Source organism: Procambarus clarkii, chromosome 5, assembly GCF_040958095.1.
Source record: "Procambarus clarkii isolate CNS0578487 chromosome 5, FALCON_Pclarkii_2.0, whole genome shotgun sequence".
Taxonomy (NCBI): Eukaryota; Metazoa; Arthropoda; class Malacostraca; order Decapoda; family Cambaridae; genus Procambarus; species Procambarus clarkii.
Window position 1 is genome coordinate 37,009,739 of NC_091154.1, and position 26,232 is coordinate 37,035,970.

Consider the following 26,232-nt stretch of genomic DNA (forward strand, 5'->3'; position numbering starts at 1 on the left):
AGCTTTTTCCCATACTACACTGAGCGGTTGTGCTACTGGTACTTTGTAATTCTTTATAAGTATGGAATTGCAGGCGTCAGAACCTGGGTTGGCGGCGGGGATAGGGGGGGGGGAGGGTGTCGGCGGCGGCGACAGGGGAAAGGGTGGTGTCGGCGGCGGTGACAGGGGGGGAGGTGGCGGCGTCGGCGACAGGGGGGGTTGGGGGGTGGCGGCGTCGGCGACAGGGGTGGTGGGCGTGTGCTTGTGTGCGCCCTGTGCTTGTGTGCGCGGGCGCGAGCACCACGCCTGGTCCAGCTGGCCGCCACCGCCTCCACAGTATTGACGCAGACACAGCGCCTCACCGCCACCCTCGTCACCACCTCTCCCCCCTACACCCAATGCCTCCCACACAGTACAACGAACAAAATAAATAAAAGCATCTCGCGTGTGTGACAGAAAGACAGATCCTTAGCAAGGACATGTGATAAACATCAGTGGAAGGATTCATTAAGATATCTGCTAGTGCATCTGCTCTCTAACCGTCCCACAATCCTCCTCTCAAGTGGAACACACACACACAATCAGAAGCTCTCCTGTTGTGCTCACTCTCAGGTAAAACGCCTGGGGAAATTCTGCCTTGTGTCTAGGGTTTGAAAAAGCTTAGTAAGCGTCAATTAAGAAGGGAAGGGAGGAGAGTGCTTGCCGCACCAGTCACGTTGGCCGCCAGCGAGAAGACTGCGTCGTATCTCCCGGAGGTCGGCCACACCATGTTATTGTATAATGCAAGACACGGGTGTGTGTCGTGTCGTACAGATTGAGAGCAAATTGGTATACATATTAGTGTGCACTTAAGGACGAGATGTACGCGTGTGTGTGTGTGTGTGTGTGCATGTGTACACGCACACTTACGGTTGTACTTCTAATAGCGGGATGAAACAATGTGAAAGAAAATAGTGTGAAGCCAGTGCCACATGCTGGGGGCACTGTACCGCGTGCAGGGAGGCGCTAAGGGTACTGTACCGCGTGCATGGTGGTGCTGGGGGCACTGTACCGCGTGCATGGTGGTGCTGGGGGCACTGTACCGCGTGCATGGTGGTGCTGGGGGCACTGTACCGCGTGCATGGTGGTGCTGGGGGCACTGTACCGCGTGCATGGTGGTGCTGGGGGCACTGTACCGCGTGCATGGTGGTGCTGGGGGCACTGTACCGCGTGCATGGTGGTGCTGGGGGCACTGTACCGCGTGCATGGTGGTGCTGGGGGCACTGTACCGCGTGCATGGTGGTGCTGGGGGCACTGTACCGCGTGCATGGTGGTGCTGGGGGCACTGTACCACATGCAGAGAGGCGCTGGGGGCACTGTACCGCGTCCAGGGAGGCGCTGGGGGCACTGTACCGCGTCCAGGGAGGCGCTGGGGGCACTGTACCGCGTCCAGGAAGGAGCTGGGGCACTGTACCGCATGCAGAGAGGCGCTGGGGGCACTGTACCGCATGCAGAGAGGCGCTGGGGGCACTGTACCGCATGCAGAGAGGCGCTGGGGGCACTGTACCGCATGCAGAGAGACGCTGGGGGCACTGTACCGCATGCAGAGAGACGCTGGGGGCACTGTACCGCGTCCAGGGAGGCGCTGGGGGCACTGTACCGCGTCCAGGGAGGCGCTGGAGGCACTGTACCGCGTCCAGGGAGGCGCTGGGGGCACTGTACCGCGTGCAGGAAGGAGCTGGGGCACTGTACCGCATGCAGAGAGGCGCTGGGGGCACTGTACCGCATGCAGAGAGACGCTGGGGGCACTGTACCGCATGCAGAGACGCTGGGGGCACTGTACCGCATGCAGAGACACTGGGGGCACTGTACCGCGTGCACTGGGCACTGTACCACGTACCCGTTCCATTTACCATCTGGTTTCTATTTATCTTTGTAAAGTGCTGAGAAACTTTGTCTTTTAACAATTACAAATTCATTACACTGGATAAATATACTCTAAAATTATACAGACACATTACACTGTACTGTAGAACGGTTGCATGATATCTGCTTGTTAAAACACCTCTATTGATTTCCCTCCGGGTAAATGAGAGATGTGTCAGCCAACAATACAAGCGTAGCGACCGTATTTACCACTTTTTTTATTTATATATACAAGAGTTCTTACATTCTTGTAAAGCACGCATAGCATTTCGGGCAGGTCCTTAATCCTAATTTTCCCCGGCAATACGACCCGCCAAATCGTTAAACAACCAGGTACCCATTTACTGCTGGGTGAACAGAGGCTACAGCAGAACACTGCAACTGTTGTAGGCTAGTGTGTCATGATTACAGGGTTGGGGGGAGGGACTATGCAAGACAACGTGTTGCTCCCTGAGGAGGAAAATCTCTTGGTTTTGTTGGAGAAGGTGGAGCGAGTAGTTCATGATTGTTTGGGAGTACCGTCTGACGTGCCCTAGTTACCAAGGCTCATCGCGTACGATTTGGCAGTTTTTTTTTTTAGCTGTATCTTCACGGTATTGTTTCTAAATGTCGAAATATTCAAATGCACTTAATGACTACTATAATTATTTAATACGTGTCAAGTTTTACACAAATTAGGATGATTTGAGAATTAATTGACGTATTTAAATTTGGGTGAGGCTTTTTAATTCTGGTTTAAATATAAAAGAATGCATATCAACAGCATATCTGACGAAATAAATGCATTTTTTTGGTTTACCCTGACAATGAATATATGCACTTGTGTGGGTATTTTTCCTGAATACTCGAGTCTTAGCATTATTGCTGGCGTCACTTTATACCTAATAACAAATGAGGCAGTAAAGCAAAAGCGAATAAAATTCTAGATGTTTTTTTGACGGATAGCAATAAAGCCAAAAAATTCTTTGCAAGTGCTGAAAAAGTACGATCACAACGTTACATAACCCTGGCTAACATGGGTTTACGGAAGGACACTCCTGTCTCACAATCGCTAGACCGGAATGTCATGGCCTCTGATGCCATGGAAGAGAAGCAAAACGCCGATGTAATGTAGACGGACTTCGTGACAGCTTTTGACAAATGTGACCATGGTGTAACTGTTGAACTGCGCACAATGAATAACTGACAAAGTACTGTTCCCTTCCTAATTCTGACCATAAACAAGTATACAGCCAACCATTAACAGGTTAACATTAAACGAATTAGCAACCAACAAAATACTCAGATTAAATTGTCTCCAAATACAAGACGATGAATGCCGAATTCACAAAGCCTTTTCATTCACGCAATAACTTATCGTTATAATGTACCTAACCTTAAAACTTTACCACATATACATATTTAAATTTATTCTTAAGAATTACCAAACAATAACAAATTATGAAAATACCTAATAAATAATACAAAAAACAAGAAAGAAACTTTAAAATCTCTAACAACAATAAAATATAATAAATAACTTTAAAAAATTAACTAGGTTAAATAAAAAATAAGAAAACAAAGCTTTGTAAACGTTATTCAATCCGTCAGATATTAAAATAGGGGTAACTATAAAAATCAGCATTAGATTAGAATACAACTGTGTGAAACAGTTATATTTATTTAAGAAAAGGCAAAACTTTTGAATATACTGTACATTAACTCCATTTATCTAAACTCAAAGGAGCCGCAGCGATTATTTACAATTTTATAGTCAGAGTCTACAATCAAATGGTTAGAAAATATAAATGTTCCTAAATTTCTGATATCGGTCTGGGGGTTTGTTCAAGGGTAAACTATTTCTTGAATAGCTCCTGTACTCGCCTAGTTGTGCTTGCGGGGAGGTTGAGCTTCGGCTCTTTGATTCTCCATGTGTTCCAGTATCCGCATCTTAAAGTTCCTGATAGAACTACCCATGTATCCAGCATTGTAGTTGGAACATTTGTAGAAATAGACAATACTGGAACGTAGACAGACAGAGTGGATGTCCTAAAACTTGAAATAAGAATAAATTATATTAGATTTAGAAACAATGAGTCTAAAATCAATCTGAGGATAATATTGGCGGTGAAATTTACTGAGATGATTTCTAACTGAAGATCTAATTATATGGTAAATGTATCTAATACACTATGTGTATTAGAGTGAATTACTATATTAGGATTTTTTTTTTTGATATATACAAGAGTTGTTACATTCTTGTACAGCCACTAGTACGCGTAGAGTTTCGGGCAGGTCCCTGGAATACGATCCCCGCCGCGAAGAATCGTTTTTTCATCCAAGTACACATTTTACTGTTGCGTTAAACAGAGGCTACAGTTAAGGAATTGCGCCCAGTAAATCCTCCCCGACCAGGATACGAACCCATGACATAGCGCTCGCGGAACGCCAGGCGAGTATCTTACCACTACACCACGGAGAATTAATATACTACTTAACGATAGAAATCTGAGAGAAAGGACAGAATTTTCTCTTTAAAACCTTTTAAGGCGTAGTGGTAAGATCAGTTAAGCCACAGCTGAAAGGCAACGGATTCGAGTCCCATAACAGGACAGAAGCGTTTGGCCAATATTTCCTGTCACCTAAATCCTCTGTTCGCCTAGCAACAAATATGTACCTAGGCGTTAGACAACCGTTGTGAGTTGCATCCTTGGGAAGTTCGATTGTGTTTCGAAGAGGATTTCGGTACGCCTTCGTGGAGTGATACGCTCTTGAACCTATCTATATAACAGAATGTTTGTCCAAGGTTGAAGTCCAGACGCTTGGGGGTAGCCTCATGAAATTTTGCAGTGACTGGTGGGGAGGTACCATTATGGTCAGCCCCAGTTTCTCCTAAACCATTCAGCTATGCACAACAACCAGGGTTGTTCAAAAAGTCGTGTGCGCAGCAACCTGGGTTGTTTTAAGGTTTAACATAAGATTTAAAACTCTCATGGGCACAATGGTAATTTTATTATGTCAGAAGTAGAAACTAACTAACGCAAATAATGTTAGACGTAAAAACAATAAATCTAAAATCACTTGTAGGAAAAAAGCTCGTAGGATAATACCACTGATATAAATAATTGAGATAATTTATACCTGAGAAACTAATAAAATCATAATGTGGTAAATTAATATATCTAATTTCTTTTCTTAATAGTTGATATTTGAAAGGAAAGGTAGGTATTCTGACACTCTACCTATCCATCTTTTCCCTGTCGTATTTTCAGCTACTTACCATATAATTTTATTCCATATAATTTTATTAAGTCTGTTACACATTGGTTTCCACGTTGTCCAGCCTTGCGTTTACATAGAGGAATATGGAGTATATTTAATCATGCAGACGATGCGTCAACATAACGTGGCTTGAAGATATGAGAATTAAACCACAGGGAAGATGAGGAGACGACGACTTTTCGGTCCGTCCTGGACCATTATCAAGCCGATTGTGGCTTGTCTAGGACGGACCGAAACGTCGTCGTCTCATCTCCTGGTGTGTGGTTTAGCTCTCATATATTCTAATCTTCTAATTCTCATGAATTGATATGTTCATAGAATGTTATTTTAAATGATTAGTGTATGGTGCACGCATGTATGATTACTATATGATGCCTTATGTATGATTACTATATGATGCCTTATGTATGATTACTATATGATGCCTTATGTATGATTACTATATGATGCCTTATGTATGATTACTATATGATACACGTATTACTGCTGTAGGATGCATGCATGCAAGATTATTGATTAGTCACGCATGAAGAGCATTATAATACAACTGGTCGTTCTGTTTTCTACGTGTCTGAACGAAGCTAGTGTCTTTACTGTTTGCTGCAGATGACATAAGTAACGTGAAGTCTTTGATGGCCACCGTGGTTGGCCACCGTTTCTTCACTGTCCTCATATCACGTTCAAGTGTCCCCGACCGTCCAAGTGGTTGGACGCCATTCCTTTCCTCCGTCCTATCCCAAATCCCTATCCTCATATCCGTTCCGAGTGCTATATAATCGTACTGACTTAGCGTTTTCTTTATGGCAAGTGCTTCATGTCAGTGTCATTTATCATTTCACTGAAGCAGTATAACAGCTTCTCTTTGCGTGCTATTTCAATAAGGAAATCATATAAAGGTACCGTGACAGTTTCACTGACTTTATTCAACAAATTATATTTGCATACAGTTCTTTTAAGCATGGTATTGCGCACAGTTGCAACTTGGAATACTCTGAGGTTAAGGGCGAGTCTATGTTTATCATGCCCCTCTCCCCCTTCCCTGTCAATGTAAATACCGAGGGTTTAACTAGATTAATTAGAATATGATGAACTTCTTTTTGGCACCATACACCTGCTAGTGTCCTAGCCATGAGCTATCGGGTATCAAACTCACCGCATGGAGCGTTTGCATTGGTTATTAATAAGACAAGCTAGATAGTGTATATGTTATATCTTGGGAAACACCTTAGGAGAGGTGGTCATGCTTATTTTCAGAAACGTTCATCTTTCAATACCTAGACTAATGGTGGGAAGGGTAGGCAGGAACTGGAGGTTCTTCTCAAGCAAGGGTGGTCAAGGTAGGTGGGACTGTCTTAGGCCTGAAATGTAAGGCATTTAGGGACTAGGATAGATAGATAGCTAAATAATGTTTACTCAGGTAATAGTACATCACGTTTATTCTTGTAAAAAGTTACAAACATAATGTTTGATTCCTAGATAGAGCTAGTACATACTATGCCTAAAGTCACTAATACGCACAGCGTTTCAGGAAAGAGTGTCGAATAGCGCAGGATGGGAGGGAAGCCTAAGGCCTCTTGGAAACTCTGACAGCAAAGCGTGGGGCGGCGGCCTTGTTGACGTGGGCTGAGCGAGGCTCTGTGGGCTTGAGAGAGGCGCAGGCGTCGGGTGTGGGGCCTGTGTACGTCTCACACACAACCTTTTTCAGGTCTTCCTGGCAATCTGTCACCGTATCCTCGTTGAACACCTGAACACCGGGAGAAACAGTTACATCCACAACTGTGACTACTGCTAGTACTCTTACTACAAGTATTACTATTATTTCTACTGCTATTTATAATTTCTACTGCTAATTATTATTGCTACTGTTAATAATTATTGCTACTGCTAATTATAATTTCTACTGTTAATTATAATTTCTACTGTTAATTACGATTTCTACTGCTAATAATAATTTCTACTGCTAATTATTATTGCTACTGTTAATTATAATTTATACTGCTAATTATTATTTTTACTGCTAATAGTAATTTATACTGCTAATTATAATTTCTACTGCTTATTATTTTTTCTACTGCTAATTATATTGGATATGATTAGCAGTAGAAAAATTAGCATAGTAAATATGCGTTCAATTTTATTATTATTATTATTATTATTATTATTATTATTATTATTATTATTATTAGCATGTTTAATAAATTAGAGTTGGGGGAGAATAGATTAGTGACTGATAGAAAATGGGAAATCAGTTTCAGGGGTGAGGAGTGTGTAAGGGAGGGGGGGGGAGGGGTTAGAAATAGCCTAAGCTACTCTATCCCTTTGAGATGTATATTTTCTTGTCTCAATAAATATACTTGAACTTGAACTTGTGTGTAAGGAAAGTCCTGGGTGTAACCGAGCGAGGGGCCTGTCTCCTGCCCTGGTGGCTGTCTGCTCTACACCTGTCTACGAGAGTCTACGGAAATCTACAGGAATCTACGGGAGTCTTAGAGAGTCTACGGCATCAATGGAGGCGGTCAGTGACTCACGTCGTTGACGATGATCCAGGGTACGAAGTAGAGGGTGGGGTCGAGCTTTTCCTGCTGGAGAGCGACGTCGTGCAGCAAGTTCTGGCCTTCCAGGGAGCTCACGCACTCGTCCAGAGGCGCCCAGTCCTGCCCGACCTGCGCTGCGCACTGCAGGATACCGGCACAGTCAGCAATAGCAGTAACTACGTCTTAAATATAATGTATACTGGAATTGTGTATATAACTGGAAGGATAATTAGATATGGAATTAAAATGGAAATAATTATTCTAAAAACACTTTGGAAATGACAACATTTATTCAGAATCGGAAATTTAAATTGAATGAAGATTTGAATTAGAATAGCAATCAGGAAAAGAACAAATTATAATTTAATTACGCTTGGCAAGAGTAACACTTCACGTAACAAATTAGAAGAAGACGACTTAACATAGAAACTAGAATAAGAACATAAAGAACACTTAGATTTATAACTCAGAATTAGATACATGTTAAGTATGGGTGACGAAGTAGGGATGTAGGTGGGACGGAGGTGGGACTGAGTTCGAGGACAAAGGTCTCACCGTGGCTCCGGCGTTGGGCGGGTAGTCTGCCGACAGGAGGCAATTGACGAACTCCATCTCGATGTTGATGTCCTTGAAGTGGTCCTTTGCGCATGCGTGGATCATATTCCCGTGGCACTCCCCATCTCCGTGTTGACAGGTGAAGGTCCACCCGTCACCATCCTGTTCGTACTGCCTCCCGGTACACCATGTGAACGTGTTAGCAACCCGAACTAGCGCATGCAAACCCCCTCTACATTACTGCTATATTACAATACTGTATTAGTAAAGTGCAACTCTTGTGCTAGTATACTGGAATCCCATTGTACTGGTATACTGTAACTCATATATACTGGTATTGTGAAACATGTTCACTGATATACTGCAATTCGTGTATTAGTATACTCAAATTGGTATATATTTAACTGACAAGAGCAGGACTCTGGTCAATACTCACGTTGGCGTTACCAAAGGGGAAGAGTTCAACCTCCATAATATCACTGAGGATAGTCCATGTCGGGTACAGCTGGGTGGTCACAAAGTCGATGCTGTAGGGGCACAGCGTCTCATAGTACAGGTCGATCTTCACCGGGGCAGGATCCTGAGCCAGCACCTGCAGGCAATAAGAATGCCGTAAATATTTTGCATTTTATTAGAGGGGGGTAGGACAAGGGAAGGGGTGGGACTAGGGGAGTGGGAGGGACGAAGGGAAAGAGATGGGTCGAGGGGAGGGGGTGAAAAACTCTTCAACAAATATAAAGCTTAGCAGAGAGTACAGGTTGTTTTGACTAATTTAACTGTGTCTTTATTTAGTATATAAGAAGGAGCTGTTATTAGTGGGTCGAGACTCCAAAAATAGGCTCGTGCCAATTTTTAAGTATTGTTCTATTATCTATTAAACAATTGTGTGTTGACAAATGACAGAAGCCTTATTTAAGGGTGTTGTAAATTGGTATATTTAACACATTCTTAACTGAATTGATTGATTAATGAAGATAAAGCCACCCAAGAGGTGGCACGGACATAAATAGCTCGTAGCTAACTGAATTGTAAGGTTAGTCAATTTCTATCCGCAGGAGATTTGTGAGTGGAAGGAGGACAGTTGGGCAGAGCCAGGCACAAGCACTCCCACACCTATTTAAACTCAAGCTAAGTCAGCTAGTTTAAAAGCAAATCCCCCACAAGTGTGTTGATTGTATTTACCGCAGCGAGGCCGGCGAGGACGAGCAGCGAGGTCCTCATGTTGGTGGTTGAAGTGGACTGACGCCTAGCGGCTCTCTCACGGTATTTTATACAGCTATATCACACGCTCCCCATCCCCTCTATATCTCCTCCCATACCCTATCTTCACCCCTCTTGTCATACATCCTCCATCTTCACCACCAACCCCTCTTTTTTTATTATTGCACCCCTCCAGGCTCAGTAAAGAAGGGTGTATGTGTGGATAGGCTACTCCCGTAGCCTATCCTCTCTATTCATTGTCTAAGACACCTACTTGCCTTAGTCAGCCTCGTAGCCTGCATCTGGGACCCCTGTCCTTACTCTAGCTTCCCTCTCAAAAGCCACTTACCGTATCAGCCTCCTTTATCCCTTCCTATCACCCCTACCATCTCTATCCTACACACGTCAATTTGCCATTCTTCCCCCCCCCTCATACCGTCACTAAGAACACGGTGCCAGTTTAACTCATTTGTCTTTAAGCTCACTTAAAGAGAGTAAACTGTCTGTGCCAGTCAATGTGCATAAACTCCTCTCTGCACGTGTCTGCGTGTCTTCGCACGCACATGTCTTCGCACGCACGTGTCTTCGATCGCACTTGTCTGCACGTGTCTTCGCACCCACGTGTTATACATGTGCATATGTGTATATTTGGAAGCCTGATATGATGCCACCAGCACCGACGCAGTACCTAAACACACACACACACACATACACACACACACACACACACACACACACACACACACACACACACACACACACACACACACACACACACACACACACACACACACACACACACACACACACACACAAACACACACACACACACACACACACAATAGGCAGGCTATTTAACACAAGGGGCACACGCACTAGAGGACACAGGTGGAAATTGAGTGCCCAAATGAGCCACAGAGATATTAGAAAGAACTTTTTTAGTGTCAGAGTGGTTGACAAATGGAATGCACTAGGAAGTGATGTGGTGGAGGCTGACTCCATACACAGTTTCAAGTATAGATATGATAGAGCCCAGTAGGCTCAGGAACCTGTACATCAGTTGATTGACAAGTTGAGAGGCGGGACCAAAGAGCCAGAGCTCAACCCTGCAAGCACAAATAGGTGAGTATACACACACGAGGGACAATACATGAACTCCCCCCCCCCCAATCTATATTTTGTTTTCTCCTCGAGTGAAAATTATTTAGTCGCAATATCTAGCTGTTGTATCTTGCTTCTTGCATAATGTCTAAGAGAGTTGAGGAAGAGTTGGGAAACAACATGTGGCAATGGTCTCACAGGTGAGTCGGCCCTCACCTGTGGGAACACACGAGCGGACATCAATCACCCCCACACACACCTGACTGGCGTGGAGAACTTCCACGAGGTCAATATACACTCACACAAAGAACTTCGGACCTTACTCATAATAATCATACGTTTCTCTAGGGTTGTAAATGGTCCGAGGTATACTCAACAGCCACAGCTATGGTCAGTCCGGCAGCGGTACACAAATGGAACTCGATTATATTTGCATCACATTACAACCAGAAAATCTGGAAACCTTTTTTTTAATTATGGAAAGTCCCGAAGACTATCAGTTGGGCAGTGAACTGAGGGGTCAGGGTTGTTAGCGTGTACCATGAAACTCAACTATGGTAATGTTGATAAAGGCGCTTGGGCAAAGTCCCAAGGACCTTGGGAAATCCTTTCACGTGATAGGGAGAACTGGGGGAAAAGAACTCTTTATGACTCAACCACAAGGGATATGGGACTATTATACTTCATATTACGCTAAAAATATTTTTCATTAATGTAAATAGAAAACTGTATTGTGAATTTTGTTCATATTTTTTCTTATTTTTTAAAGGAATTTTGTTTTTAATATTTTAAATGTTTATTTATATTTTCAGGCAGTTTGGTTCATTTATTATGCATCACATACCCATTCTGTGGGCGGTAGTGGAAAAGGTTACAGACGTTCATAATAGGCTCAGGGACTGAACCCCGAAATTCATTTGCCTAAGCAAGTTACAGTCTTGATAAACTTGTTACAAAATTTAATGTATATTATTAAATCATCAATTTAACCGACCTATAAGTTTATAAGTTAGACAGTTTACATATGTAGTGAGCTAGTGTCATAATTGATATGCTTATCATGCACACCTCCTCTGCCTCTCGTAGCTTAGCCAGTGGTGTAAACTAGGGATATTTGGCTAAAACGTCTGGTATTATAACCATTTTCAGTCAAACAAAATATAAATTCAAATATTTTGTAGAGTTTAGGAAATTATTCCTGGCTTGAACTTTTTCGTCAGCCTATATATAAATGTTCCTGATTCATCGATACGCACGGATGGTTTTAGGTGTTACTATTTCAAAAATATTGCATGTTAAAATTAATAAATACATTTTTTTGGGGTTGGTCGCTAGATGGAATGAACATAGGCTGAGGACGGGTTGTGTCCAGTTCTCTTATGACAGTAATTACATTTCTCTTTGACGAACACTGAATTTAGCAAAAAAATCATTATAATAAATCAACTCCAGTTAACTAAAAGCTTTATTTTGAACATTCTTGTCACGTATTTTAATTTTCTATGTGTATGTTAGGTATTATAAAAATATTCGAGATGGTTTCCCGTTCTCAGAGACAAAAGGCCTATTACTGCAGTCAATAAACATACCACAATCAGTAACCCGATCACAGTATAACAGTAAACCAATCACGTAGCACAGCCAGTAACCCTATCACAATCAGTAACTCAACTGCACTTGGTGACTGACCCTCAATCAGTAACCAAGTCACAGTAAGTAAAAAAAAAAAAAACACTACGGTCTCACCATAGTCCGTGGTACTTGGAACTTTTTATTCCAAGTAGCAAATCTTAAACAACAACAAAGTAAAACAAGATTCAAAGTCTGCTCTTCAAGCAATTGAAAACTTTTCCTTACAAGATCGACAGCAAAAATATCTCACACTAGCAATTATAAATAACCTGAACAAAACCACAATTAATGTTATAACCAAAGACAGCGTCACATGCACAGTCAACCACATTGCACTCCTCCCCCCAACACCCAACCCTTTTATCACCACAGCAACCTTGGTGAAGACGAACACAACCATAAGGTCGTTCCTGCTCAGTAATAACCCCCTCTCAGGCGCTGTATTGCCAGCAAGAGCTATCACATATGGGAACGTATGATATAAATAAATATGTATTAAAGTAGCACATTGACCGTGGGATAGTATTCTACCCGTAGGTCTGTTGGACAGAGGCCACATTCGATTCAGTTGGTAACACCGTTGGCGCGGGGGAGAGGGGGGGGGGGAGGGGTAGAAATAGCCTAAGCTACTCTATCCCTTTGAGATGTATTTCTTTCTTGTCTTAATAAACATACTTGATCACCGATGGTTGAAAATGTAATTTTTGTTCTTCATACTTGACAAGAATGGATGACGGGAGTTTAGTAGGTGTATTATTTGTGGGTCTGAGGAATCGTCTAGATGTGCTTTAAACTGTGTTCAGATTTTGCATTTATTTTGTGAGTATTTGCTATTTGTTTTTATTTTTATCTGCAGAATCGAGCTTTTAGCTCTTGGACCCCACCTTTCTAACCAATTTATTTTTCCTCTATTATGTCTGCTACATATATTTCTTTTGTGTGTGTGTGTGTGTGTGTGTGTGTGTGTGTGTGTGTGTGTGTGTGTGTGTGTGTGTGTGTGTGTGTGTGTGTGTGTGTGTGTGTGTGTGTGTGTGTTTGTGTGTGTGTGTGTGTGTGTGTGTGTGTGTGTGTGTGTGTGTGTGTGTGTGTGTATACTCACCTATTTGTGCTTGCGGGGGTTGAGCTTTGGCTCTTTGGTCCCGCCTCTCAACTGTCAATCAACTGGTGTACAGATTCCTGAGCCTACTGGGCTTTATCATATCTACATTTGAAACTGTATATGGAGTCAGCCTCCACCACATCACTGCCTAATGCATGCCATCTGTTTAACTACTCTGACACTGAAAAAGTTCCTTCTAACGTCCTTGTGGCTCATGTGGGTACTCAGTTTCCACCTGTGTCCCTTGTTCGCGTACCACCAGTGTTGAATAGTTTATCCTTGTTTACCCGGTCGATTCCCCTGAGGATTTAGTAGGTTGTGATCATGTCCCCCCTTACTCTTCTGTCTTCCAGTGTCGTAAGGTGCATTTCCCGCAGCCTATCCTCATAACTCATGCCTCTTAGTTCTGGGACTAGTCTAGTAGCATACCTTTGGACTTTTTCCAGCTTCGTCTTGTGCTTGACAAGGTACGGGCTCCACGCTGGGGCCGCATACTCCAGGATTGGTCTTACATATGTGGTGTACAAGATTCTGAATGATTCCTTACACAGGTTCCTGAACGCCGTTCTGATGTTAGCCAGCCTCGCATATGCGCGCGCGCGTGTGTGTGTGTGTGTGTGTGTGTGTGTGTGTGTGTGTGTGTGTGTGTGTGTGTGTGTGTGTGTGTGTGTGTGTGTGTGTGTGTGTGTGTTTAACGTATTTTTATGGAGTGGGAGCGATGAAGGTATTGATTTTGTTTGCAGAATCTGCATCAATAAGGATTTGATCCCACAAAATTGATGTTCTATTTGTGAATATTGTATAAAGGTAAGTTCAGCGAGACTCATGACTCGTACAAACAGGATATAAACATAGAAGACCGTTTATTTTATTCTGGTATAAAGACGGTACTAAAGAATACTGAGTGGTATCAACTATATACGAATGTGAATGCACATATCCCACGATCATGCTTGCAATAAATACAAATCTAAAATTCATGAACGTATTTTGCAGACAAGGCAGAAGTGGCTGCTACAACGCTAAATGCAATGACCCGTGTTGGAAGGATGCCCTGCTCGCATCTCAGACCTTCATCCTTCATCCTTCCAGCCCGGTGAACCCTGCTGGAAGGAGCAGTGGCCACACCACCACTCACCAGCACGGTGAACTCTGCTGGAAGAAACAGTGTCCTCACCTCGGCCCCTACATCCACCACCCCACCAGGAATGTGTGGTACCAGGTCCCCGGCTCTTGGTGGTCAACATGAGCAAAAAGAAAGATCAGAAGGTCATCAAAAAGAAGGTGAGAGCCTTCAATGTATTCCCTCTCGAGTTGAAAAATGACCTCATGCATTTAACACAATATTTCAACCTGGAATTAACTGCACATGTTTAAGAACGCTACAAAGATAATCCAAAAGTACTCATTCCTTTGATATACGTGCATACATTCGTGCACTTGCATACATACGTGCATACATACAGTATATACGACATACGTGCTAGCATATACTGATTCTTCAAACTTTCGGCAAAATAATTTGTAAATAAGTTTGAGTATATTAGGTAAACACAAGTATCATTAATGCTGAAGTTTATGTCACAGCGTATAATTCTAGGCAATTAATGCAAATTAAAGTGATTTATGGCATTCTTACAGAATTATTACATGTGGATCTCTTAGTAGATAGCCCAAGGTAAGGCTTGAAAACTTTCACATTTAAACTTCAGAGAAGAATTTATATAATCTAATTACATTACTGTAAATCCTTAAACAATGTAAGAATAGGAAAGAACAACCTATCCCAAGAACTTGTACAGGGAGTAGTGTTACGCTTGTTCTTATTTCCTCTTATTTATTTCCACCTCTTTTTCCATCTTATTTCCACCTCTTTTTTCCTTCTCCCTCTCTTCCTGCTCTCCCTTCCCCTCTTTCCTATCCTATTTATGATCATTCTTTTCTCTACCAGCTTTTTTTCTGATTTTCTTCACTCCTTTACACCAATCTTCCTTTATCTTCTCCCTCGTCCTCGTCGTCGTCGTCGTCGTCGTCGTCTCGCGACAGGAGAGCACAGGTCCGACGATGCTGGTGAAGCTGCTGGTGCTGCTGTGTGTCGTCAGCAGCATGGCTCTCGTCCTCCAGCTTAACCTCACTAACCAGCAGAACCTGATGCTCAGGTGCGTCCCCTAATTCAACAGTGTTCCTTTGTCTGGGAACGTTCAGTGACCATGTACATGCCAAGTCCAGGAACGTTCCACGTTCTGGTGCGTTTCGTACCCCATACATGTTCTTTGTTAAGGTAATATGTTTAGGTCCAATATATGTCTGTGAATATTTTCCGTCAGGGAATGTTGGTTGTATTCCCTAGCGAGGAACGTTCCATAGTTTGATACATTCCTTATTTTGTCACGTTCTGTTTTTCGTTTGATTCATGTATGTTGTGTCATGTGTTGTGTGTCTCTGGATACTTCCCGTGTCCGAGTGCATTCTGTGTGTCTGGGTATATTCCGAATTCAGGTATTGCTCCACGGTAAAGAATGCTTTATTCACAGGTATATCTTATGCTCAGGCATGCTGCAAGATCAGATTTATGTCCTATTCACTACCAATGTTTCTAATTACTGTGTTCATGTACTGTAGCTTCCTGGGAAAACAAGTTTTTTTAGCGTTAATGAAATAATATCTTATCAATAGCCAGAAATGTAGATTAATGTATTCCCTTTGTCTTCCTCGCAGGAACATCAAAGGCGTGTAAGTATCAAGCCAGATTCAAAGATTTGGTCAAAAGCATCATTGAAAAGATTAATTCAGAGTGAAACAAATCTGAAAATTCAATTCCAAGCACAATTCAGAAATATCAGTGACAGGCACAATTCAAAGATGGTAATGCACAGAAGAAAAGGTGTCAATTAGGTATACCCATTTAACATAATTTTGATAAAAAAAGACATGACTTTTGACCCATCGGGATCCCTTTGTTCAGCTCAACACCTCGGCACAGCGAACTTCGTCACAATAATAACAAATTATCTAGGTACAAAACGTCGTAATTACCGCAACAGAGATCATAGTCAATATAATTCTTTATAACCTTCTAGCCCTTAACGTGGAGCTTCTCCGTCCCGGAGGGGTAGAAGTAGCCTAAGCTACTCTATTCCTTTGAGATGTAATTCTTTCTTGTCTCAATAAACATTCTTGAACTTCTCCGTCTCCAGTGAGGAGCCTCGGGCGTGGTCAGCGCAGAGGGCGGGCCCCACCTGCCGCCCTCGACGCCATCTGGTGTTCCTCAAGACCCACAAGTGCGGCTCCTCCACCATACAGAACGTACTGATGCGCTACGCGGACGCTCACAACCTGTCAGTGGCGCTGCCCTACTCTAGTGTGTACCTGGACGCGGTGGCCGAGGGTCACAGCCTCAGAGTGAAGGAACTCAGGGACTCGCCCTTCGCCCCACCCTCGGGCAGGTATCACTTCCTCGTCCACCACACCAGACTCCATGTCAGAGCCATACAGCAGGTGCGTCCGCAGCTGTGTAAGACAATTATCTTGCTTCTATAGCGGCAGTATTGTCTTTCACTTATGCCCCTTTTCTGCCTTTTGGGGTGTGGTAAGGGTTCAGAAAAGCTTAATTTTCTTCAATCTTCATTTATCCATCTCCTAAACATGGAATATTAGTCTGAAACAACCCCCTGACGTTCCTCTTCCAGCTGACGCATACAGGACACGTGTGTGGATGTGACCATGACTTGTTGACCAGATCACACACTAGAAGGTGAAGGGACGACGACGTTTCGGTCCGTCCTGGACCATTCTCAAGTCGATTGTCGAACGTCTCACAATCGACTTGAGAATGGTCCAGGACGGACCGAAACGTCGTCGTCCCTTCATCTTCTAGAGCGTGTGTGTGGTCTGGTCAACATACTTCAGCCACGTTATTGTGACTCATCGTCTGACCATGACTTGATAATGTTGCTTCCTCAGCTGACATACGAGGACTCCGTGTGGGTGACCATCGTCAGGGAGCCGTCAGCGGTGTTCGAGTCCATGTTCCACTACTATCACCTCCACAAGTTCTACGGCGCCACCTTCGACCACCTCATCTGGAAGCTCGAGGGCAACTCTGGAGGAAGGTCAAAGTTCAAGAACGCTAACAACAGGTGAGACAACAACTAACACGTGATACAGCGAGCTAGTTAGCGTTGCCTATAGTTGTAAAAACTAAGGATTCCCCCCCTAGGAGGGTCCAACCACTTGGGCTGGACGGTAGAGCGACGGTCTCGCTTCAATGCAGGTCGGCGTCCAATTCCCGACCGTGCAAGTGGTTGGACACCATTCCTTTCCCCCGGCCCATCCCAAATCCTAATCCTGACCCCTTCCAAGTGCTATACAGTCGTAATGGCTTGGCGCTCTCTCCTCTCCCCCTTCCCTTTTCCCGCAGGAGGTAACGTCACGACAGACGCACATAGACGGATAAAAATGAGGATGTCAAGAAAAAATATACTTAATATATCGACGATAAGTTATCAAATATAGATACACATTTGGATGAGATTCACAGAGCAAAATGGCTATTTGCGCAGCTTTTCTTAAAAATATTAAGCACGTATAATATATTATTATTATTATTATTAACATAGTGTTATTCAAATTGTTGTTCAGCAACACTGGGTGACAATGCTGTTGTTCACACAGATTATATACAAGATGAGAACATATGAATTAGGAGTCACCTAAGCGGGCCTATTGACCTATTTTGGGCAGTGGCCATCTTGATTCATCCCCCCCCCCCACCCTCATTCCACTCCCCCACCCCTTCCCTCCATGTAGCTATCAAGTCTATTGTAAGAGCAAAGTTGACATTATTGTTGTTACAAGACATTATTGTTGTTAACAACAACATTATTGTTGTTGTTACAAGAATGTAACAACTCTCTTGTATATCTCAAAATTAATCTCTGCGGTGAGTGCCGGCAACCTGCTCCAAGCGAGCAGCTTCCCCACCCTCCCCCATTGTCCTGACTGAAACTGAATGTCTCAGTTTCAAAGAAAGATCTTTGGTCTTTGTTGCGGGTATTGACTTGTATGCTACCTTGATGTTATTCTCTCTCTAAGATCTCTGCCTGTGCATTTAAGATCTCTGCTTGTGAGTGTAAGATCTCTGCTTGTGAGTGTAAGATTTCTGCTTGTGAGTGTAAGATCTCTGCTTGTGAGTGTAAGATCTCTGCTTGTGAGTGTAAGATCTCTGCTTGTGCATGTAAGATCTCTGCTTGTGAGTGTAAGATCTCTGCTTGTGAGTGTAAGATCTCTGCCTGTGCATGTAAGATCTCTGCTTGTGAGTGTAAGATCTCTGCTTGTGAGTGTAAGATCTCTGCTTGTGAGTGTAAGATCTCTGCTTGTGCATGTAAGATCTCTGCCTGTGCATGTAAGATCTCTGCTTGTGAGTGTAAGATCTCTGCTTGTGAGTGTAAGATCTCTGCTTGTGCATGTAAGATCTCTGCTTGTGAGTGTAAGATCTCTGCTTGTGAGTGTAAGATCTCTGCTTGTGCGTGTAAGATCTCTGCTTGTGAGTGTAAGATCTCTGCCTGTGCATGTAAGATCTCTGCTTGTGAGTGTAAGATCTCTGCTTGTGAGTGTAAGATCTCTGCTTGTGAGTGTAAGATCTCTGCTTGTGAGTGTAAGATCTCTGCTTGTGAGTGTAAGATCTCTGCTTGTGAGTGTAAGATCTCTGCTTGTGAGTGTAAGATCTCTGCTTGTGAGTGTAAGATCTCTGCTTGTGAGTGTAAGATCTCTGCTTGTGAGTGTAAGATCTCTGCTTGTGAGTGTAAGATCTCTGCTTGTGAGTGTAAGATCTCTGCTTGTGAGTGTAAGATCTCTGCTTGTGCGTGTAGAATCTCTGTAAGATCACCCTTGCTTGTATGGCCTTATTTATGATATTGACTTTGGCTTTACATGTCTAATGTTTTGGTTTAATTCCGTGGCCACTCTACTAGTTTATCATACTTGTACAATGAACCTGTAGTTCATTATTCATTGTAAACCTCATATTTCAATATTTGTTCCTTCCTATAGTATCGTATTCCTCTTTATTAGTTTTATTCGTTGTTATTTTGTCTGTTTCTCTTCTTGATGATCATATAGTTACAAACAATATGTGCTTTTATTTTATAAAATAATAATAGATTTTTTTTCTATGTATTTCGCTCGAAGTTTATCTTTCTAGAATGTTTATTTTATTTAAGATTTGTTTTGGTATGAGACATTTGTGTGTGTGTGGCAAGTGTGCTGCTCCTAATCTGACGTCAATGCGAGTTGCAAGGTCCCAGGAAGGTCTCTTACCCTCCATGAGCATGGGGTAAGAGACCTATCCCGATGGAAGATGTTACATTAATTTGGTCCCAGACCTGTCGGACTTCCCCCTCCCTAACGTTGACAACCAAGGGACGACCGAGAGCCAACACAAGGCGGGATACCCCGAGACCAAGAGGTGCTTCCCATTTGTAAATGACCCAAGTCCTCTGCTGTGTGAAAGTTTGCCCAGGCTGGTGCAAACGTCCCCGACTTACCACCACCCCATCCCCCTACACGTCCCAAACTGGACACGCAACCATCCGACACCGACCAGCGCCGTCAAAGGCAACTCCCCCTATGGGTGGGGTGGAGCCAGCAACATGTACGGACATCTACAGTCACTGTGTTGGTAACACTTGAATCTCACTTCTCCCCCCCAGCAGTCAGTTTAGTTCGGAAGATCCTGGCAGGTGCTCACTCGAGGCACTCGCTAATACGACCTGCGTGCAACCGTCGATCATCTCAAACCCCCTCACCGTGTCAAGGTAGCTACCTCAGAAGGAAAATCTTGAGTGAGCATTGTGTTATTCACACAGCAAGGCGGTGCCCACCTATTTTATTCATTTTACTACTTAATACAATAAGTAATCACTGGAATATCTGCCCACACACTGGTGTTGCTTAGTATCACACTCACAATGCATGAATATTTATATGTATATATGAGATAATGATGAAGATGAATGTACTCTTTACTTAATAAAGTTCTTACTATATTGTATGAAATATACGAAATGTAAATTACTCCTGGTATAATATTATGAGCTATTTATGTGCACAACTAATTCAATATAAGCCTTCTGCTTATCACTATTTACTCATTAAATCTGTTCATAAATAGTAAACTAGATCCGAACTATGAACTACTGGTTTTACAAACCAAAAAGCCTTTGAACTTGACCTATAAGGTGATATATATATATAATAAATTATTAAGTGATAATGGCTAATGGATAGCAATAAGGAAGCAAATTGCAGAAGAGAAAATGGATAGGAAAAGTAGTGGCAGGAGAGTACTGGGGCGAACCTGGAGACACTAAGTGGGATCTCAAGGGAATATACTAGAGTCGGAAGAGAAGCAGAGAAGCAGTTCGAGATTGATATATAGCTTCAAAGGCTAAAGTACAACCCAGGCTAACTTACAGATATATAAGAAATGCGACACTGATAAACAGAGAGCCTCCGAACGTCAAGTTAACTGAAAACGGGGTTCCAACATTCAAGACAAAAAACAATTTGGTTTTACATTATAGACTAGTGTCGGTGAGCAGCATCTCCTACAAAGTACTGGACACAATAATTGTAAAGTGGGTCATGGAACAGCTAACTAGGACAAACTTCATTACTGAGAGGCAGCACAGGTTTCAAAAGAATAAGCCCATGCCTGGTGAAGCAGGAAATAGGGAGTTAATGTGGACTGAATCTACAAAAAACCTTTGGCACGGTCCCCAATAAAACAAACTGACACGCAAAATGGAGATGCAAATGTTGATCAAACCACACACTTGAAGATGAAAAGACGACGACGTTTCGGTCCACCCTGGACCATAATCATGACTATCGACTTGATAATGGTCCAGGACGGACCGAAACGTCGTCGACTTTTCATTTTCTAGTGTGGGGATTGGTCAACATTCTTCGTTATTGTGACTCATCATCTGTATATGGAGATGCAGATCTAAATAACTGGGAAGGTTCTTTACTGGGTAAGAGAGCGCCTGACAAGCAGGAAACAGAAGACTATAGGAAGAGTGAGAACGTCAATGTTAGTGCGGAGGAAAGTTGTACAAGTGTACAACTTTCACTGGACAACTGGATCCTTCTGTGCTCATTTCCGATCTGCCGAGTAACAAAACGTCCAATTCCTTTATATAAACATTGTAGGACCTTTTTTTTGTATAGGCTAAGATTTAATGTGCCAGAAATCATGTTGTCATATCTTCTAAATTAAAATGTGTTATTCTGGTAGCTAAAAAAGATGTAATTTCCAAGGGCATTACGGAAGCTTCCCCTGTCATGACACACGATTCTCATAGCCAATGGGACGACATGTGATATGTGGTCAAAATATCAGAGATAGTCAATCTCTGATTGGTCAGTCAATCAGAGAGAGGACAGTCTTGTTTCCTGGAGGCTTCCAATGGGAGTCGCGAGGCTCTCTGAGGTTGATCAGAGCTCAGCTGCCGTTGGCCTGGTCCAATCGCGTCAGTTCTTTACTCCGTATCCTATATTGCCAATGGGGCCACACGTAAGGTTGCGATTCTGGAGAGATCGGTGCAGCGTCAGTAAACGAAAGGAAGGGACAGTGTCCGAGGCTCACCACGACCTGATTCGCCAGTCAGATAGGTGATCAGGGTCTCCGGTTACCAATCAATCTTGAGTACGCTTGCTAGAGCGATCAGTCACAGCTGCATGAAGGAATCGACGGCGACAGGAAGTCATCAGTAGAAGGAAGCAGAAGTAATGCCACCAGAGAAGTAGGCCAGGAGCTACATTCCGACAATTTCGTTAGAAAAAAAGGAAAAAATCGTGTAGCATGAACTGAATTCTAAGACCACGACATAAAACTGACATACGAGTGAAGAGCAATGTGGCAACATGAATTATTTCATCTGAACTAGTTAAACAACGGACTGTGAGCAGCGGCATACAACAGCCTGGTTGATCAGACCTTGGTGATTTGGTCCAGGAGGAGGCCTGGCCAGAGACCGGGTCGCGAAGACATTAATCTCCAGAAGCACCTCAAGGTAAGGAATGCTTCTGCTCATGGTCCAAATTCCCAAATGGCCATCGGTTTGAGACGTGGGTTTGTTAGCCGTGGGCACACTGCTTTGATCCTCAGCGAGAGGAGTATTCAACCCGGTAAAGTACCGGGTTGAATAGCTTTTGTCCTTTCATAGCCAAGTTGGTTAAGGCAAGCATCTGGTATTCTCTAGAACCCCTGGTTCAAGTTTTTCCTCAACTGATTTTCTCCATGTAGGTACGTTCGTGAGACCTATATGTCTAAACACATATATACTAGTCTGTGACCGCACCCCCAACAACCGGTATGCTAGTCTGAGTCTGCATGGTGTCATGCACAGCTGCTCTGTAAATATAGTGAGCGTGGTATTATTTGTACAACATATGTTAACAGTTTTCCCAATCTTCCCTTAAAACAATAATCCTTTCACATAAGGTTAAAGTTGATCCTGAAATAGAATGAAGATACGATCAATCGAGTGTATACATTACGCGCTCAACGTCAACAGATCAATACTAATCAACTCATGAAATAGCATTCACGTAATAGGTTCAAGAGGTTTTGTTAAACTATTTTGATTATTAAAAGAATGGTTTGAGATTTTAAACCAAGATCAAATAGTATATTTTATAAATTTTCTAAATAATTTTTTTTTATAAAATCATGGTTATAATTTGACCATGCAGCTCAGTCGATTAAGGCAGCGTCTGCGATGCTTTCGGACGTAGGTTCGAATCCTCGTCACGGCCCTTGTGGATTTGTTCTTTTCCCAATGCATTTCAAGCAGACTCGCAATGCTACACAACCTGTAGTTATAGCCTCCAAAACAGAGTAACCAACGAAAAATACAAATTTACACATAAATAACATCATTAAAAAACAATTCTAGCATCTCCAGTCAACAGTCTTTGCGCCAGTGATCCTCCCCCAACAAATCAGTCACTAACACACACCTCTCTGTCCTTCTCACGGCTGCTGGACGCCGGCCCGCGCCACAGGTACAAAGGAAGGCTGGGCAAGAATCAGATGACCTGGGACCTGGGCCTCGACGAACTGGACATGCGCCAGGAGTCACTTCTTAAGGAAGCCTTCAGGATCCTCGACCAGACCTTCCATCTTGTTATGGTGAGGGACACCGGATCAATGGTAGGAGAACATTGGATAAATAGAAGGGAGAAACAAATGTGAACACTGAAGTTCTAATAAGAACACTGAACAGAGGGAGTACAGGGGAAAATAGAATGATTACTTTTTAGCCAATATTGAAGCTATCTATATGAGAGAGAGAGAGAGAGAGAGAGAGAGAGAGAGAGAGAGAGAGAGAGAGAGAGAGAGAGAGAGAGAGAGAGAGAGAGAGAGAGAGAGAGAGAGAGAGAGACAGAGAGAGAGAGAGAGAGAGAGAGAGAGAGAGAGAGAGAGAGAGAGAGAGAGAGAGAGAGAGAGAGAGAGAGAGAGAGAGAGAGAGAGAGAGAGAGAGAGAGAGAGAAACAGAGAGAGAGAGAGAGAGAGAGAGAGAGAGAGAGAGAGAGAGAGAGAGAGAGAGAGAGAGAGAGAGAGAGAGAGAGAGAGAGAGAGAGAGAGAGAGAGAGAGAGAGAGAGAGAGAGAGAGAGAGAGAGAGAGAGAGAGAGAGAGAGAGAGAGAGAGAGAGAGAGAGAGAGAGAGAGAGAGACAGAGACAGACAGAGACAGACAGAGACAGACAGAGACAGACAGACAGACAGACAGAGACAGGCAGAGAGAGATAGATAGACCTAGCGCAAATAATGGTATGATAACATAATTATCGCCGCATATACGAATATATCCGTCCGTGCCCGTGTCCATCCGCGCTTGCCTCAGCAGCCGCCCTATGCTCTCCGGCAGGTAGCGGAGCGCATGGACGAGTCCCTGGTGCTGCTGAAGCACCTCATGTGCTGGAGGGACGAGGACGTGGTGGCCATGGCTCGCAACGTGCGGAAGGACCGCTATCGAAGCTACCTCAGCGAGCACTCTGTCAACACCCTTGAGCACTTCAACGCCGCCGACGTCAAGCTGTACGCGTTCTTTAAGGAAAGGTGGGTAACTTGCAGTGGTGTCGGCGCTGCTACTTCAACTGCTGGCTTATTCTGTGGCTGCGCTTCTGCTGTTTCTATTGTGACTGCTTCTGCTACTTCTGCTGTTTCTATTGTGACTGCTTCTGCTACTTCTGCTGTTTCTATTGTGACTGCTTCTGCTACTTCTGCTGTTTCTATTGTGACTGCTTCTGCTGTTTCTATTGTGACTGCTTCTGCTACTTCTGCTGTTTCTATTGTGACTGCTTCTGCTACTTCTGCTGTTTCTATTGTGGCTGTGCTTCTGCTACTCCCATTACTACTATTACAATAACATTACTATGGCACCCCAATTTATTTTCTTCGTCAACCATGGTTACAGCAGCCTGTAAAAGTATTCAAGCTAGTGGTGTTACTGACCTCTGAAACCTTTTCATTTCTTTTCTTTCACGTACATTTCTTTTCACTGTTGGTGGTAATTCAAAAATCAATTCGGGTATAAAATAAAGCTCATGAATCAGATTTCCGATATTTCTAATATTAATCCCGATGTCAGACATCTGCAGGAGCTGAAGGAGGCACCCGAGCAGAACTCTGCGCTGCGCCCCACCCACGAGATGGGGTGGATACATGGAAAGTCACAGGAAAATTCATAATTTTCTGTGACTCAGAAGTCAGTTCTTTAAACACTTAAAAACACAACTTGCATAGTAGAACGTAAAATTATCATTGCATCGATGATAAATACTATAATTGGTGCACAGAGCAAGAGATTTAGTGTTAGAATTTAATGGGGTATAAGTAGTACCCAGCATTACATAAACAGAGGAGCTAAAATAAAGCTTAAATGGCAGAAAGCACAGTTTTATTTAGACGTATGGTCCGTTTAGAATGAAGAACTGTACATAAACGGACAGCACAAGGCGTCCATCGGACAGCACAAGGTGTCCATCGGACAGCACAAGGCGTCCATCGGACAGCACAAGGTGTCCATCGGACAGCACAAGGTGTCCATCGGACAGCACAAGGTGTCCATCGGACACTGATATTTGTCAGACTTAGTTTCGGACATCGTTACTTACTAACCACGCCAGTTGTAAACTCTGGGAAAAATAACTGCGGTAAACTCTGAAACATTATATGAAAGAATGTCCTGTTATCCATTTGGTCTAATAATCTTAGACCAAATGGTATAATACATACCAGGATAGCTAATTCATAATAGCTAATAGCCAATAATAGCTAATCTTATCAATAATAATATCAATAATGTCAATATCATGTTTAAACCAATACCATGTTTAATAATAATATCAATATCAATAATCTTAAACCAAATGGTATAATATATATACCAGGATAGCTAATTCATAATAGCTAATAGCCAATAATAGCTAATTCATTCACTCGCGGCTATTAGAAGATGCCCTCATTATCTACAAGAAGTTTGCTTGTGTTGGCTAGCAGACTACTCACATCCACTGTATGACAACCCACCTTGCGTGATAGGGGTGGGTACTGAGTGAAACTAGCTACCTCCTGATCTACTTAAAAAAACTAACCTACAATATGTAACGCCTTATATAGACTACAAACCCCTAGGACAGTTCGTTGTTGCCTTCAACCTCGTTCTGACAGTTCCCGCGATGGCGCTGGAACCAATCGTATTGGCGTTTGCCTTTCCATTGGAGATTTTTGGCGCCGTGGAGAGGGAGAAGGGGGATCTGCTGCTTGGGTGACAGCTTCTCCTCCATATTAACCTACCCTGGCTTTGTGCCCTGGAGAGGCTACTCCAGACCGACAACCAGACCGACAACTCCATAGTCTCCTATGTCTGATGGATGCCTACTAGTCAGACTATAG

The 26,232-nt window shown here is 43.2% G+C and overlaps 2 protein-coding genes across 9 annotated transcripts in view; one reads left to right on the top strand and one right to left on the bottom strand.

The window, feature by feature from the left end:
- The first annotated feature begins 198 nt into the window (after positions 1-198).
- The window catches only part of LOC123763130 (galactosylceramide sulfotransferase), a 31,855-nt gene continuing 5,821 nt past the window's right edge, over positions 199-26,232 (top strand). For 2 of the 8 annotated variants that reach the window (XM_069301265.1, XM_069301285.1), the window contains exons 1-9: positions 9,359-9,497; positions 14,263-14,550; positions 15,313-15,425; positions 15,985-15,999; positions 16,464-16,764; positions 17,230-17,405; positions 19,977-20,081; positions 23,338-23,464; positions 24,203-24,393. In XM_069301265.1, coding sequence (XP_069157366.1) covers positions 14,512-14,550; positions 15,313-15,425; positions 15,985-15,999; positions 16,464-16,764; positions 17,230-17,405; positions 19,977-20,081; positions 23,338-23,464; positions 24,203-24,393 — 1,067 coding nt within the window. In that variant the 5' untranslated portion in view covers positions 9,359-9,497; positions 14,263-14,511. Of the gene's footprint in view, positions 592-9,358; positions 9,498-14,262; positions 14,551-15,312; positions 15,426-15,984; positions 16,000-16,463; positions 16,765-17,229; positions 17,406-19,976; positions 20,082-23,337; positions 23,465-24,202; positions 24,394-26,232 lie in introns of those variants that run through there. The other 6 variants (XM_069301296.1, XM_069301303.1, XM_069301271.1 and 3 more) reach the window with 5 other exon arrangements.
- LOC123763153 (gamma-interferon-inducible lysosomal thiol reductase) lies at positions 6,050-9,554 on the bottom strand. The gene is made up of 5 exons (XM_045750126.2): positions 9,417-9,554; positions 8,671-8,826; positions 8,235-8,405; positions 7,674-7,820; positions 6,050-6,889 (listed from the first exon to the last, which is right to left on the bottom strand). The coding sequence occupies exons 1-5, from the start codon at positions 9,453-9,455 to the stop codon at positions 6,710-6,712; spliced, it is 693 nt and encodes a 230-aa protein (XP_045606082.1). The 5' UTR covers positions 9,456-9,554; the 3' UTR covers positions 6,050-6,709.